The sequence below is a fragment of the Elaeis guineensis genome, chromosome 10 (genome assembly GCF_000442705.2).
Source record: "Elaeis guineensis isolate ETL-2024a chromosome 10, EG11, whole genome shotgun sequence".
NCBI classification, from domain to species: Eukaryota; Viridiplantae; Streptophyta; class Magnoliopsida; order Arecales; family Arecaceae; genus Elaeis; species Elaeis guineensis.
Window position 1 is genome coordinate 19,922,328 of NC_026002.2, and position 14,091 is coordinate 19,936,418.

At 39.7% G+C, this 14,091-nt stretch overlaps 1 protein-coding gene across 1 annotated transcript; it reads left to right on the forward strand.

Annotated features, from left to right (window-relative positions):
• Positions 1-1,668: 1,668 nt before the first annotated feature.
• On the forward strand, positions 1,669-13,788 carry LOC140852187 (CST complex subunit STN1-like). Its single transcript, XM_073245155.1, has 3 exons — positions 1,669-2,176; positions 9,352-9,436; positions 13,584-13,788. Exons 1-3 carry the CDS (start codon positions 1,684-1,686, stop codon positions 13,786-13,788), a joined length of 783 nt encoding a protein of 260 aa, XP_073101256.1. The 5' UTR covers positions 1,669-1,683.
• The last annotated feature ends 303 nt before the right edge of the window (positions 13,789-14,091 follow it).

The window sequence follows — 14,091 nt, forward strand, 5'->3', positions numbered from 1 at the left end:
AATATTTATATATTGAAAATTTAAATATGATGCTTGAAAGATATCAACAACATGACCAAAACATATTTATAAATATATGGAGGTTCCCCATATTTCAACTCCTAAATGAATTAATTTAGGGGTTGTTTATCTGAGAAGGGTTGCAATTCTAAAAATATGAAGTTGTTTATTTTTTTTGAGTTTCTAAAATATATTCGACCTTGATTGATGAAAAGAGAGTTAACCTTTACGTTCGATGAATGGACAATATATATATATATATATATATATATATATATATAGGACCCTGAATAGATGTTGGTTTGCTTGATTAATGATTATCAAACGACAGAGAGACGTTACCAAAAAAAAAAAAAAATGACAGAGAGAGAACCGGACCGGGCAAGGGGCCGCTTTGCAATGTTTCCGGTCTGACAGGTCGCGGTCGGGCCGGAAGATGGGGTTAAGAGTTCCCGCTACCAACGCAAGTCCTAAGGTTTTTAAAAGAACATCAAAATCGCTCTTCCTCTTGCCCAACTTTCGCAAATTTTAGCTTTGGATTGCGACTGCGAGAATCAAATTTTAGCTTTGGTTTCGCACATCTTCCGCCAATAACATCGGATAAGGTATTATCTCCTCCATTGCCCCGATCTAATTCACCATTTGGGGAAGTGGTTGTATTCTGGTTTATGTGTAAAGATTAATATATGGTTGTGGTTGATGAGATTTAGATAGTTGATTCATTTGTTTATGTACTTGGTGATGTTTCTATAGAGCTTTTCATGTGACTCAACTTCTCTTTTTTTCGTTTGAGTTTGGGAAATGGGGAAATAGCTTTGGGGTTTCAGACTACATCCTTTTTTCTTTGCTGAAACAGTAGTTTGGCGCGCACAACCCGGTTTAATCAAAAGAATGAAAGGGTCAAAGTTCGGCATCTTAGTTATAAATTGATCTTTGGAAAAGAGTGGGCAATGAATTATGTCAAATTTAAACTATAATATACACATTGTTTTTTGTTCTCTTCACTTTAATCTAAGCAATGGTTATAACAGTAAGTACCGACCACTTGGGCTGTCCGCTGGATTGTTCTACTTGCCGGGTTTGAGTTGTAAGTAGTTACACTGAAGACTGCACTCTGATGACATTTTCTAATATCTTTGCTCTGATTTATTCAGTCTTTTCTTTTAATTTCTGACTTCTAGATCATGAATCAAATTGCATCAACTACATTGTTGTTTTGTTGATTGTCAACTCTCATGTGTTTTATTAGCTTTTAGCATATACAAATTTCGCACCAGGTCTATGTTGCATGGACTTGTCAAGTTCTATTGTCCCTTGCATCACTTTGTGTTTTTTGGAATAAAACATTTTATTGTACTTTGGTTATAAATTAATGTTTCCCTCTTGGATGATTTGATAGTTTTGATTTCTGGCTCAAAATTCAGACTCCCTCTCTTTTTCTTTTTCTTTTTTTTTTTTTTGCATTTAATTGCCTCTTTATGTTTTGCACATAAGAAAAAATAAGTCCTCTTAGTTCCAACAATAAGCAATCCAATCTCTATTCTCTTTTTTCTTCTTTATTGTTTGGAATTCTTCTTTCTTAACATCCTTAGATATATCCATATATATGCATGAAAATATTTCTTATTATCACTACAAGAACTTGATTGTGTATCAAATCCTGCACAAATCAAGGCCACTACTATGGATCCAATCCAACTCGCTCATGTCAAGCTTTTGACATCTGATCTTCTCTGCTTAACTGTCTGGCCCTCCAACCCTCCCTGCAGCACCTGGAAGGGCAGGCCTACATCTCGCGCTGAAACTGTAGGCGTTGTGGTGAGCCGTGAGTGCAAGGACAAATTTCTGAGGTTCCTGGTGGACGATGGGAGCGGATGCATCCCCTGTATCCTCTGGCTCAACCACTACTACCTCATTTCCCATGGTGGTTCATCTAATCTTGATCTTATGGCTGACATGATACTGAAGCAATCTGAGATAGTTCAGCTGGGGAAGCTAGTTAGAGTTAGGGGAATGCTACAGATTACAGTGAGAGATGTGGTGGTGGAGAGGGATCCCAATGCAGAGGTGTTACACTGGTTGGATTGCATTAGGTTAGCCAAACAGTGCTATGACTTGCTACCTGCTGTTACTCTTCCTGGATCTGTTCGAAACTCACCTCAAGATGGCTATGATCGTAAGATTCTAAATATTTTTTCAACTTTGATATTTGTCCATAGACTCCAACAAAGTCATTTGATTATTTTTTTCCAAATTTGTAGGTTAGTTGCATGGTGCTCTTCAAAGCATGCCAGCCTGGATAATTCATTACCTTTCTAAATTGCATGTGTACATCCTCATAATCTGTTCTTGTATGGATTATTTTCATTCAAACATACAAGTGTTTCTTGTGGGATTCTTGCATCTCCTAGTTTTATGGCAAATCTACTGAGCTACCAGGTCCTAAGGGAAAATGTCCATTCTTTTCAGTCACTCAATGGAAGCAACTCATATAACAAGGAGATATATGTTTTTCAACTTCATTGCTTTCTTTTGTACTTATATCATGGTCACACAACAATCTGTGCAAAATTTTAATGCTGATTACAGCTGATTTCTGCTATTATGCATCAGCAAAATACTGATATAACATCTAACAGTTTTTTCTTCTTTTTTTCCTTTTTTGGGGGGTGGGGGGAGGGATGGATTTTTTTTTTTTTTTTGTAGGGAGAGGGGGGGTGGGGTCAGGACATGGTTAGAATTACTTGTGTTCTCTATGATGCAAATATATGGCTATTATTTTGAATGAAGAATATCTTTGGACCTTTTTTTCTCTTTCTACCCATTTTTCACTCAAGATAGTTGTATAAAAAAACATTGATAATAATTTACACATTGTAAATTATGAACCTTATGAAGTCATGTATCATGATGAATAGGCAATACCTCTCATTACCAATTGCACTTTATACTTAGGGCTGGAAGTGGGCCAGGCCAAGCGGGGCCATGCCTATACCCAAGCCCAATTTGAAATTTTTTTTAAGGCTTTGGGCTAGGCTAAGGCTCAAAAATTTTTGATAATCCATGCTCGTGACTGACCCAAACCCAGACCTAGGCCTGACCCCAACTTGATTGGGCTGGCCCGAATAGCCATTTGGCTATTTGGGCCAAACATTGGTCTGGCCCAAACATGATCAAAGTTCAATATTTCATATTGGAGTAATTTTTTGTACACCGCATCCGGTGTAGAAAAAATGCACCATCTCATCTGATTGGGCCACATAGCCACCGCTTTCCAATGCGCATTTAATGTCTGTAAGTCCGTTTTTTCGTTTGAAATTTTGAATGATGAAAATATCCCTCTTCTTCTAAAAAAATTATGACATATTGTAGCCATATTATGATATTTTGCAGTCATATTATGACTTCCTGCACACATGATATTATAAGGAAAGGAGGGATATTTTCGTCATTTAAAAAATTTATAAATTTTCAATGTTGAAAATGCCCTTCTGTCTTTATGACTTCTGAAAAAAAAATTATGACATCCTATATGTAAGAAATCATAATTTGACCACAGGATGTTATAATATGACCACAGGATGTCATAATTTTTTGAGAAAATGAGGGGCATCTTCATCATTCAAAATTTCAAACGAAAAAATGAAATTGCAGATATTAAATGAACGTTGGAAAGCGGTGGCTACGTGTTCCAATGTAGTTGGGTGGTGCACTCCACATCAATTTTATTGCACCACACATGGTGCACAAAGACTTTCTCTTTCATATTGTTGCTTCATATGTAAATCGGCTTGGTGAAAAATTGGGCTCTCTCCTATAACACAGGTAAATTATACATGATACATCATTCTCAGCTAAACCTATTCTAATTTGTCTTTCATTTCCCTATCATTCTCTCCCAATAACAACATGCAAGAATAAATACGTCTGGACCTGAATTCGGGCTTCATTTCGGGCTAGGCTCAGGCCAACCCTAGGCCAAGCAAATGATATATTCGAGCTCGGCCTGAAAAACAAATGGGCTTTATGTTTAAGCCCAAATCTGGTTTGAACTCTTTCAGATCTAGCTTGTAGCCATCGATCCGGCTCGATGGGCGTTGGGCCAACCTGAGCCCATTTCCGGCCCTATCTATACTCCTAGGAAGAGACGGAGAGCACCAAGAAAAAAAGTAGGGTGAAGGGAAAAGATAGTTCAAGTCCCTTTAAAGAATATCAATTTGGCATGCAAAACAAGGCTGGCTATAGTAAATTCACCAACATAATGGATGTTATTTATTGACAGAGACAATGATTTAGCATTTTGGTAGTGTAGGAGCATGAAATGATGACTGCTCCATAAGTGTAACCATAATTATCAAACTTGTCCCAGCTATTTGGGGTTGGCATTACGGTTGCCAAGCATTCCTATTTAGGCCTTCCTTTGATGTTGTTCAAAGCCATTTCATTTTCTTTCTCACAACGACCATCTATATCAAGACATTCTGGTACTTATACAAATGAAGGTCACTAGTGCAACTTCAAATAAAAAAGTTGGGAAGGTTTAGGTGAATGAAGGCATGTAATTGGATAATGCAAATTGCACCATGATCAAGATTATTTGAGTTGAAGACTCAAGTTGATATTCTGAGTAGTCATGAATGGATATGCTATCAACTTCTAATTCCTAAAGTAAGCGGGGCAGTTGACTTGGAGAATGAGATCAATATAATGTGAGAAGTTGAGTTTAATGCATGAGAATATAACAAGAATATGTATGGTTAAGATTATGAAGGATAGAGCTGCACCAGTGGTTGGATCAGCTCTGCTCCAATGCCAGTTTGCCCACATATTTGTTGGATGCCAAAAAATGAGATATCAGATCAAAGTAAGAGCATGCCACAAGTAAGAAAATTAAGCCATTAAATTCCTGTCAACTGCATGAATATTACCAAGAGCTGTTTCACTCATGGTTTCTGTGATCTGGCATATATTAGAATTTACCAAAAAATGTTAAATTATGAAGCAAAAGTATCCAACAAGAAGCAAAACCATAGCCATCCTAAGAAGAAAGAGGAAAGTAATACCCAAGGGCACACCATTTTAAGCATAAGAAAGTTAAGTCAACTCCTTGGAGAATGATGAGAGATGGCATTAAGCAAGTCTGGATAAGCAATCTCCTGAATCAAGAAATACACAAGTTCCAATGTGCACATAGAAGCTGGTTGAAGCTTATGTAAAAATTCCATGTCATTTACTATTACAAAATTGAATATGAGCCCAATACCAAACCCAAATTTTAAAGTTCGAAAGCATCGGAAACTTTCAAACTGAAAAGCATGAATCCAAAGGCATAATGTGAATGAGAGAATGGATCACATACACACAAAACAAGATTGTGATATGGGATTTTGTAGCAAAGTGATTATGGACTTGTAGTCAACCATTTATGAATTTTGAGATATGTATTTTGATATTTTTATTTGGGATTTTTAGATGCTCTAAACTAATCTTGGTTTAATTACTTAATGAATAATTGGAATTGACCCTTATTATTACATTTTTTTTAGATAGATATGATTTTTGGCCTCATGTTATCGTGGGCTGGATCCCTCGATAAAATGGCTGTGTTATGTCCTGGATTTGAAGCGTGAAATTTTTATAGTCATGCTGAATGATAGATTGCTGAATAAAAGATATTTGTTTCTTATAAATTGCTTGATGCGTGAAAAACCCATTCATCTCTAGTGCAACCTCAGGTTTTTGAATCATAAGACCACTTCTAATGCTGTGTTATTTCAATCTTAGGGGTGTTGCATGGATGAAGAACAATTCTATCTCTATAAAAACACTCATATCTATGCTCAATACCAGAACTCCTATGTTGGTAAAGAGCTGATCAATATTGCTATGATTTAATGGACTCAGAAACAAGGTCTTGGTCACTTAATTCACCATATTTTGATGTCCGCCAATGATGATGCATGGTTATTTCACCTATTTCCACTATTTGCATGTGATACATAGTTGCAATATGCTTGTTCGACTTATCTGAACCCCTGTGACACAAGAAATTCTAACATGAAAATGTGCTTTCCTGTTCAAAGAATTTTTGTTCAAAGAACTGTATGATACATTGAGTTAATGACAAAAGTGGATGATCAGGGAATACTTCTATCATGGATTAGTCTTTCTGATGCTAACAAGTTTGTAGTCATGCTGTTGGTAGTGTCCCGGCTTGTATTATTTTTATTTACTGTCAGTTCCTTCTTATTGCCTTATGATACCAATTATTTAGGACAGAAAAACAAAACTGTCAAGTTCTGCTTCTTTATATAGTAGCTTTGCACCTGCTTATGTTGTTCATATGCAAGCAATTATGTAAATGTTTACCATTTGATATACCTGATGCAGTAATTTTTAGCAGGTGCGAAATTTTTAATAATAGTTTAATAATAGTCTTGTGAGCTTGCAGCCTCCTAGTTATTGATGTATGGTCTTATGTATATTCTATATTTGATTTTTTTTTTATCAGTATATATTGCTTGTTTTCATGGCATTATTTTTTAAAATATGCTTTATAAACATGAGTATATTTTTTACTTCTGCATTTGTAATAATTTTCTCTTTTCTTTTCCTGGACTTTCCAGATTTCTGAGGTTTTTGAAGTATGTATCAGCTATCAAATAATGTTCAATTTTATCATATCTTTGTAATATTAATGTTCCCCTGTTTTAGTCTAGTCACTCTAGTGCATTTAAGATGCACCACTATGGCTTGTCTTTTCTGAATTTATAATTCCTTCTTCTTCTTCTTCTTCTTCTTCTTTTCTAGTTCTCGGCAAAATGGAGATAATGGTTTTTCCAATGAAACTGCATCACTGCTCAAGGTGGGAAAGGAAAGGTGGAAGAACTGAAAATTTATATAGGACAGTCGATGGTTCTTTTTTCTTGAATGTTGCTTTACAGAAAGGTTGCTATTGAGTTTGACAAATAAAATGTGTGGGCCCTGCCAACTAATTTGGATGTGAGATCTAGTTCCTTGGAAATGTTGGGTGGCAAGGAGGAGATTTTGCACTAGTTTCTTTTGAGGAAAGTGGACTGCACCATTTTGTTTAGGATGGATATCTTTTGTGGTGGCATTTTAGGATTTTTAATAAAGTTTGGCAATCGTTTCTGTCGTCCACCAACTCTGTCCATTGCTACCACCATCTCATCTCACATGAATTGCAACACCACATGGACATCTAGTAATAACAAAACCCTCCATTCCCTTGGTTATGGAAATAATTTAGGGCCTGCAGGTTTATTTCCCATATAAGACATGAGACTTAAGATGAGCTTGTCTATGGATGCAGGGGTCTCACTAGCCTCACCCACGATCCTCAAGGTGTGTGGTGACGCAAGCTTCAGATAACCATGTCTGAATGATGCTATAAGCTTACGTTTGACATATTCTTTCTTTTAAATGACTGACCCTGCATCCCAAAAATCTTTCCATACATATCTCCTTTTCCCCCAGGAGGAAGGTTAAACATGTTTCTTCGTTTGGGCAGCAGAACCATCTTTATGTATACAAGCGGGGATTCACTGCTTTTATTTACAGATAATATCTGGAGCTAATCAAATATCTTTTTTCTCTTTATGAACTTTCATTTTTTGAAAAATTTTGTGCTTCCAACCTTTAGTCCTGTATTTGACCATTTTTCATTCTGCTATATCTGAATTTTTTTTTTTTTCTTTTCAGGTTAAGGCCCTCTCAAAATTCCAATCATAATATGTACTGTTGTTCTTAACATTTCATATATGAGTCAGATAGTGGATTCAAACATTGTATATCAAAAATGGATCCAAACATCTGTGTAATATATGTTTGCTTTCATTTTTGAGGAATAGATTGGTGCCTCATAATCAACATTGCTTTCGTTCTTACATGATGAATCGCAGTCTTATATTCCTTCCATTTGGAGTAAGTTTTGAAATTGTTGGACTTTTAAGGTAGGTGAATAAAATAATATTGTTACCATTTAGCTAGTTATACATAAATTTGTTTTAGATATGTAAGTATTATAGGGGAAGTTGTTGACATATTATTTATCATAAGCACTCTAAGCATAAGAGGGCAAGCCTTAGTGCAATGGAAAGATTGCTTCATTGTGACCTAGGTGTCATATGTCTGAAAAACCATCTCTCCGTACATAGAGGTAAGGCCGCATCATCTAATTCTATCTAAACCCTTGCAGTTGTGGGAGCCTCGTGCACTAGGATATCTTTTTAAGCACCACTAAGCATATATAGGTGATTTTCTTTAACACAGACCTGACAGAATTACTATTTGTTTGATATTTTCAGGAGGATATGGAGATTAATGGAGAGCTGCATAGGTTAAAAATTTAAGAGACAAATCCGTGTATGTGTCGAATGATATTTCTGTAGTAGGGGCATTTATCGAATTTGGTAACTAGTTGTAACTCCAGGGAAAGCTAATGGGGTTTCCATGGCTGGAAACTACACATTCCATTTGAAAGCCTCACTATGCGGTCTTGTAAAAATTATTAGACATGGCTCATGGCAATCATATACCTGTGAAAAGCATCCAAATTTTGTATGCGAGTAAACTATCAACCAGACTAGATGCGATAAAGGCTTGCTGACATATTTTCACTTTATGTAAAGACAACTAGTTTTCTATTTATGTTTTTGGTTATTTAAGAAAATAATGAAATAGGATCCAGGTAATTTGCCTGACCCAGATCATAAATACTCAGAAAGCACCAGCAAATATATTGTTTTTCTGTTGTTTTAAGAGTACTTCAAGAAATACCGGAAGGATCCATGAATAAAAGTTTATGCTATTTAATATAATTCTGGCGGTTCTCGCATGTCTTGGACTTGTTGGACCTTGATGTTTTTTGGAGGAGCTCATGCAAGGATTCGACAACAAAAAGTGCAAATTATGATGAAGAGTCAAACAAATGAGTCTTACCTTTTTTTTTCAATGGATCTCTTGATCATTTATACTTTTATCGAGTGCAGGGCTCTCTTTATGGTTGCCCGGCATTGTGAAGCTTTTGTTCTAACCTCCTCATGCTGGCAGCTAATAATTGTTTATATAATATTCAATTGCAAGCTTTGTCTGCCATTCTCTAGTTGGAATCCCTGTAGAAAATTGAGCATTTTATCTTGTGAGTTCCTTTTGCTGGTTCTTGCCTTTGAAGGAATGTTGCTAATGCATAGGATTTTCATGATTTCCTCATCTTTCCCTGATTTTTTTCCCTTGTTTTTTTGAGCTTATGTGTCAGTTTGAAAGTCGCCATATTTGAATAATTTGTGAAATAGTTCTCCAATGAAACTTAACCGTGGTAATCTCTTGCAGAGGAATCTCAAGAATGGGGCTTGTTATTTCAACCCAAAAGGTCCCTTTCCTATTTCTTCTTCATTCTCATGCAATCTCTGTTGAGGTGGTTCAAAGGATTTAATTTTATCTTATAACTTGATAAATTCACATGCTCCTTTGATTTCAAAAGTGATTTCAAACCATAGTACAAGCATCATTAGATCAAATATGCATATTGACTTGTCGCCTGAATGAAGAGAACCCTTTCAGTCCCTCTCCTGTCAAAGAGTGTACTCTCTCTAAACGCTTTTGCGTCCTTCAAATGAGATAGGTGAGTTGTGCATCATCGAGCAGAACACAAACTCCCTTACTGGGACAAGGCTGTGGATGTTTACCTTACCATCACTGCTGTTTAGGGATACCCCTTCACCAGGCGCCCGTCCACCCACTCCCCATGGTAATCCCAGTGACCCTTCCTTCTGACCCACACCATCACCATGTCCTCCCTTCCGTCAGCCCCCGGTGGTCATAGGTCCTCCACGTCCAGAGAACTCATCTTCCACCAAGATGTACCACTCATCTCCGGTACGTGAATTTCGACTCATCCCTTGTTGTGACGATGCATAGTCTGTTGGTGGATATCTGATCAGGACACTATCTTATAAGATCTTTTCGATACCGTGCGATGCAGCAGAAAGAAAAAAAAAATAAAACAGAAAACAATCAATTACGTGGAGCCAAAAAAGAACTCGTTTTCACTGGACATGCAAACTTCACCATAAAAAAAAAAATATTACAAGAGAAGATCTCACCTTTAATCCTCGTACATCCAATTTCTCACTTACAGGAAGTTCCCCTCACAAAAGCTCTCTCTAGAAAGATCTTTTTGAATTCCTGAAGCGATCGTTGTCCGCTGTTCAGGAGCCTCCTTGCTCCTTCTTCTTTCGGTACGATGTCTGCTTTTCTCTCTGAGTTTGGGTTTTCCACAGTCGCATGGTGCACCAGGCCACAACCGAACCACGCAGCCTTCTATTCATGATTAGGGGCTTTTAAAAGGCTTAAAATCTTATTAGAATGTGATTAGGACTCCTAATAACACCCGTATAAAAATCTTGGACCGTCGGATCAACACTGAAAACAACCCACGCCCTCCGATCGCGTGTCGGTCCACGAAACAGTATCATGGACCATGAGAAATGCATAAGAAACGCCCACACAGTCCACGCAGTGGGCTGTGCACCGCCTGATCCACAGTGGATCGGGTAACAGGCTCCCAAGGGCACTCGTGGGCCTAGGTCGGCCCGCACGCCTGGGCCGGCCTGCATGCCTGAGCCACATGCGGCCATGCCGCTGTCGCTCCATCGGCCCACCGACGATCCTCCGCTGCTTCAAGTTCCGTGCCGACTTCTCTCACGCATATCTCCTCCTTCCGAGCTCCGTTTGAAGTGATCTTGATCTCGTTAGACTCTATTTTTCATCGCAGACCTCGCTGTAGGCTCAATATAGATCGAATCTCGAGGCATCAAATCCTAACAATCTCCATCTCGACTCGATATTCAGTCTCTTCCTAATTCCAAGAACTTCTGGATCTCCTCGCCCCCATGTCTTGGAGAAATCGCCTGCTAATTATGGATGGACAAATATGGGAGTCGAGCTAGGCCGCTTAATCCCATCTCCGTCGTATACTGTGCTCCTCCTGATCTGAGATCTGTTCGAGGTATCATCTTGCGGCAATAGAAATCTCACATTGCGATGTCGCTTTTCGTCCTCTCGAGTCTCCTGTCTCGTACCCCATCCACCTCTATCTGGAGCTCCACCTCGTACTGGGCTCCACCTAGCTCCTAAGGCTCCACCTCGCACTGGACTCTCCGTCAGGTAATAATATCCTCTCCTCCCCTTCTTCCCCTCCAGAATAATTCTATCACCGCGTAGCACCTTCAGGATTCCTCCATCAGCTACCATCCTATAGCCTCTCGAATTCAGTCTACTCAGTCAGATAAGATTCCGTCTAAAATCGGATATGTATCATACCTCCCTTAATCTCCTCACTGCACCAACATGTGTTCTCCAGCTGACTGTTCTGATGCCTTTAATCACACAGCTTGATCCATCCGGCAGATAAACAGTGCCCTCACTGTTCTCTAGGGAGTCAAACTGCTCCTCTATGTAACATACATGATAGATGCATGTAGAATCTAAAATCTACTGCTGGAAAGAAATAGATACCTCATCAGATATATCCAGACATCTCCCTCTGAATAGCTACTGGCCGTCGCTACAGCAGCCATCATCCGATTTTTGAGTTGAGAGCAATCTTTAGCTAGATGCCCCAACTCGTCACACCGGTAACACCTGATTTTGCTCAAGTCTCTCCTGGACTTGGACTGCTCTCGTTGCAATCTCCTATCGCTCCATCTACCGCCTCCTGCTCCTTCAAAAATCACCAAAGCTGGGCTACCGCCACCTGAGCTTAAAACTAGGTTTTCCTTCCTGAGAACCTCGTTCTGGTGTATTGCCATGATGACCTCGTCTATCTTGATGGTGCTCTTCCCCACTAGAAGAGCAGTCATCAAGAACTCATACGAAGGGAGAAGTGATGCTAGCAAAACCAGCGCTCTGATCTTTTCCTCAACATTCTCACCAACACTGAGGAGGTCGGTGAGGATCTCCTGAAAGTGATTGAGATGCTCCTGCACGCTCTATCCCTCAGTCATCCGTGGCCAGTAGAACTGCCTCCAGAAAAAAAAAATGTTGGTGAGAGATTTCGTCATGTACAACTCCTCGAGCTTTGACCACAGTACCATCAGAGAAATCTCACTAAGCACATGAATCATCACCTTTTCCATTAGATACATGCGGATGGTACTCACCGCCTGCATCTGTAGCCATTTTCAATCCCGCACCTCCATGGTGGTCGGCTTCTTCTCGCACAAGAAAGCATCAATCGATTCTTGCTGGATGAGCACGTCCTTCACTCTTGCCTGCCATAAGAAAAAATTACTCTTTACATCAAACTCGTTGATCTTCAACTTGATTGATCATGTCTTCTTCATCTTCAGTCTTGCTCACCACCGTTGCAATCTGCATCCTTGTACCGCCTCGCTCTGATACTATTTGTTGGTGGATGTCTGGCCAAGACACCACTTCCTAGGATCTTTTCGATACACGCGATGCAGAAGAAAGAAAGAAGAAATAAAATAGAAAACAATCAATTACGTGGATCAGCCAAAAAAGAGCTCGCCTCCATGGGGTATATAAATTTCACAATGAGAAAAAGAAATATTATAAGAGGAGATCTCACTCTCAATCCTCGTACATCTAATTTTTTCCTCACAGAAAGTTTTCCCTCATAAAAGCTCTCTCTCTAGAAAGATCCCCCTGAATCCCTGAAGCGACCGCTATCCACTGTCCAGGAGCCTCCTTGCTCCTCTCAGTATGGCATCTACTTTCCTCGTAGGGTTCGGATTTTCCAAAGTCGTGCGATGCACCAGGCCACAGCTGAACCACGTAGCCTTCTGTTCACGATCAGGGGCTTTTAAAAGGCTTAAAACCCTATTAGAATGTGATTAGGACTCCTAATAACACCCGTATAAAAGCCCTGGACCGTCGGATGAACATCGAAAACAACCCATGCCTTTCAATCGTGCGTCGATCCATGAAATGGTACCGTGGACCGCAAGAAACGTATGGAAAATGTCCACGCGGTCCATGCGGTGGGCTGTGCACTGTTTGATCCATGATGGACTGGGCAACGGGCTCCCAGGGGCGCGCGTGGGCCTGGGTTAGCCCGCGCGCCCACACCTGAGTCGGCCCGTGCGCCCTGCGCACCTAGGCCTGGGCCGGCCCGCGCACTGTCGTGCCTGGGCCGCGCTCAGCCGCGCCGCCGCCATGCCGCTGGTGGTCCTCCACCTCTCCAGATTCCATGCCGACTTCTCTCGCGCATATCTTCTCCATCCGAGCTCCGTTTGAGATAATCTTGATCTCGTTGAACTCTATTTTTTATCACGGATCTCACTGTGGGCTCAATATAGATTGAATCTTAAAGTGTTAAATCCTAACATAGCTTACCATTCATCTCGCTGAACTTCGAACCTTGGCCATTCTCCGGTTGCTACTGAAGGTGGAATTATGACATGATGCTTGTCCACGGTAGGAGACTGTAGCATCTTTGTTTGCGCCACCCCACTAACAGCCATACTAGACCAGTAGCACTCTGCTGCATCTGGTACCCCTCTGGAAGTACAACGTTTGATGTACACCATTTGCCTTAGAAAACTTCAAGGAGGTGGAGTTGGTGGAGATCAGGTGAAAATCGACAGAGAAGTTGAGCACGGAAGGTTGGAAGATGAGCACCTTTCATTTGTGGATTGGCTCTGGGAGAGCTGTCAACTAGGTTGTTGCGTGGTTGCACGTATGATAGCATCCCCACTCGGAAGAGAGCACAGCAAACCTCCGGAAGAGGCCACTGCTGGGTAAGGAATAACCACGAAGTACTGTTCAGGTGCTTTTGTTTTGTGCCTTTCATCGGGGAAAATCCAAATGTTGTTGAGTAGCCACTATAATCCAACGTGGCATGTTTGGCGCAGTAGTTTTGAAAGGAGAATGCTTAGTGGATCAACCCGAGTTATAAAAATATAGGTTTTTTGGTGGAACAATGCACGCAGTGTATTAGTAATCCTAGAAAAAGAAATTTTAAATATTCGACTCAAAATTTCATCAACTCAAAATATATGTATTTGATAAGAATATACTATAAGAATTATTATTGTTGTTAGATGG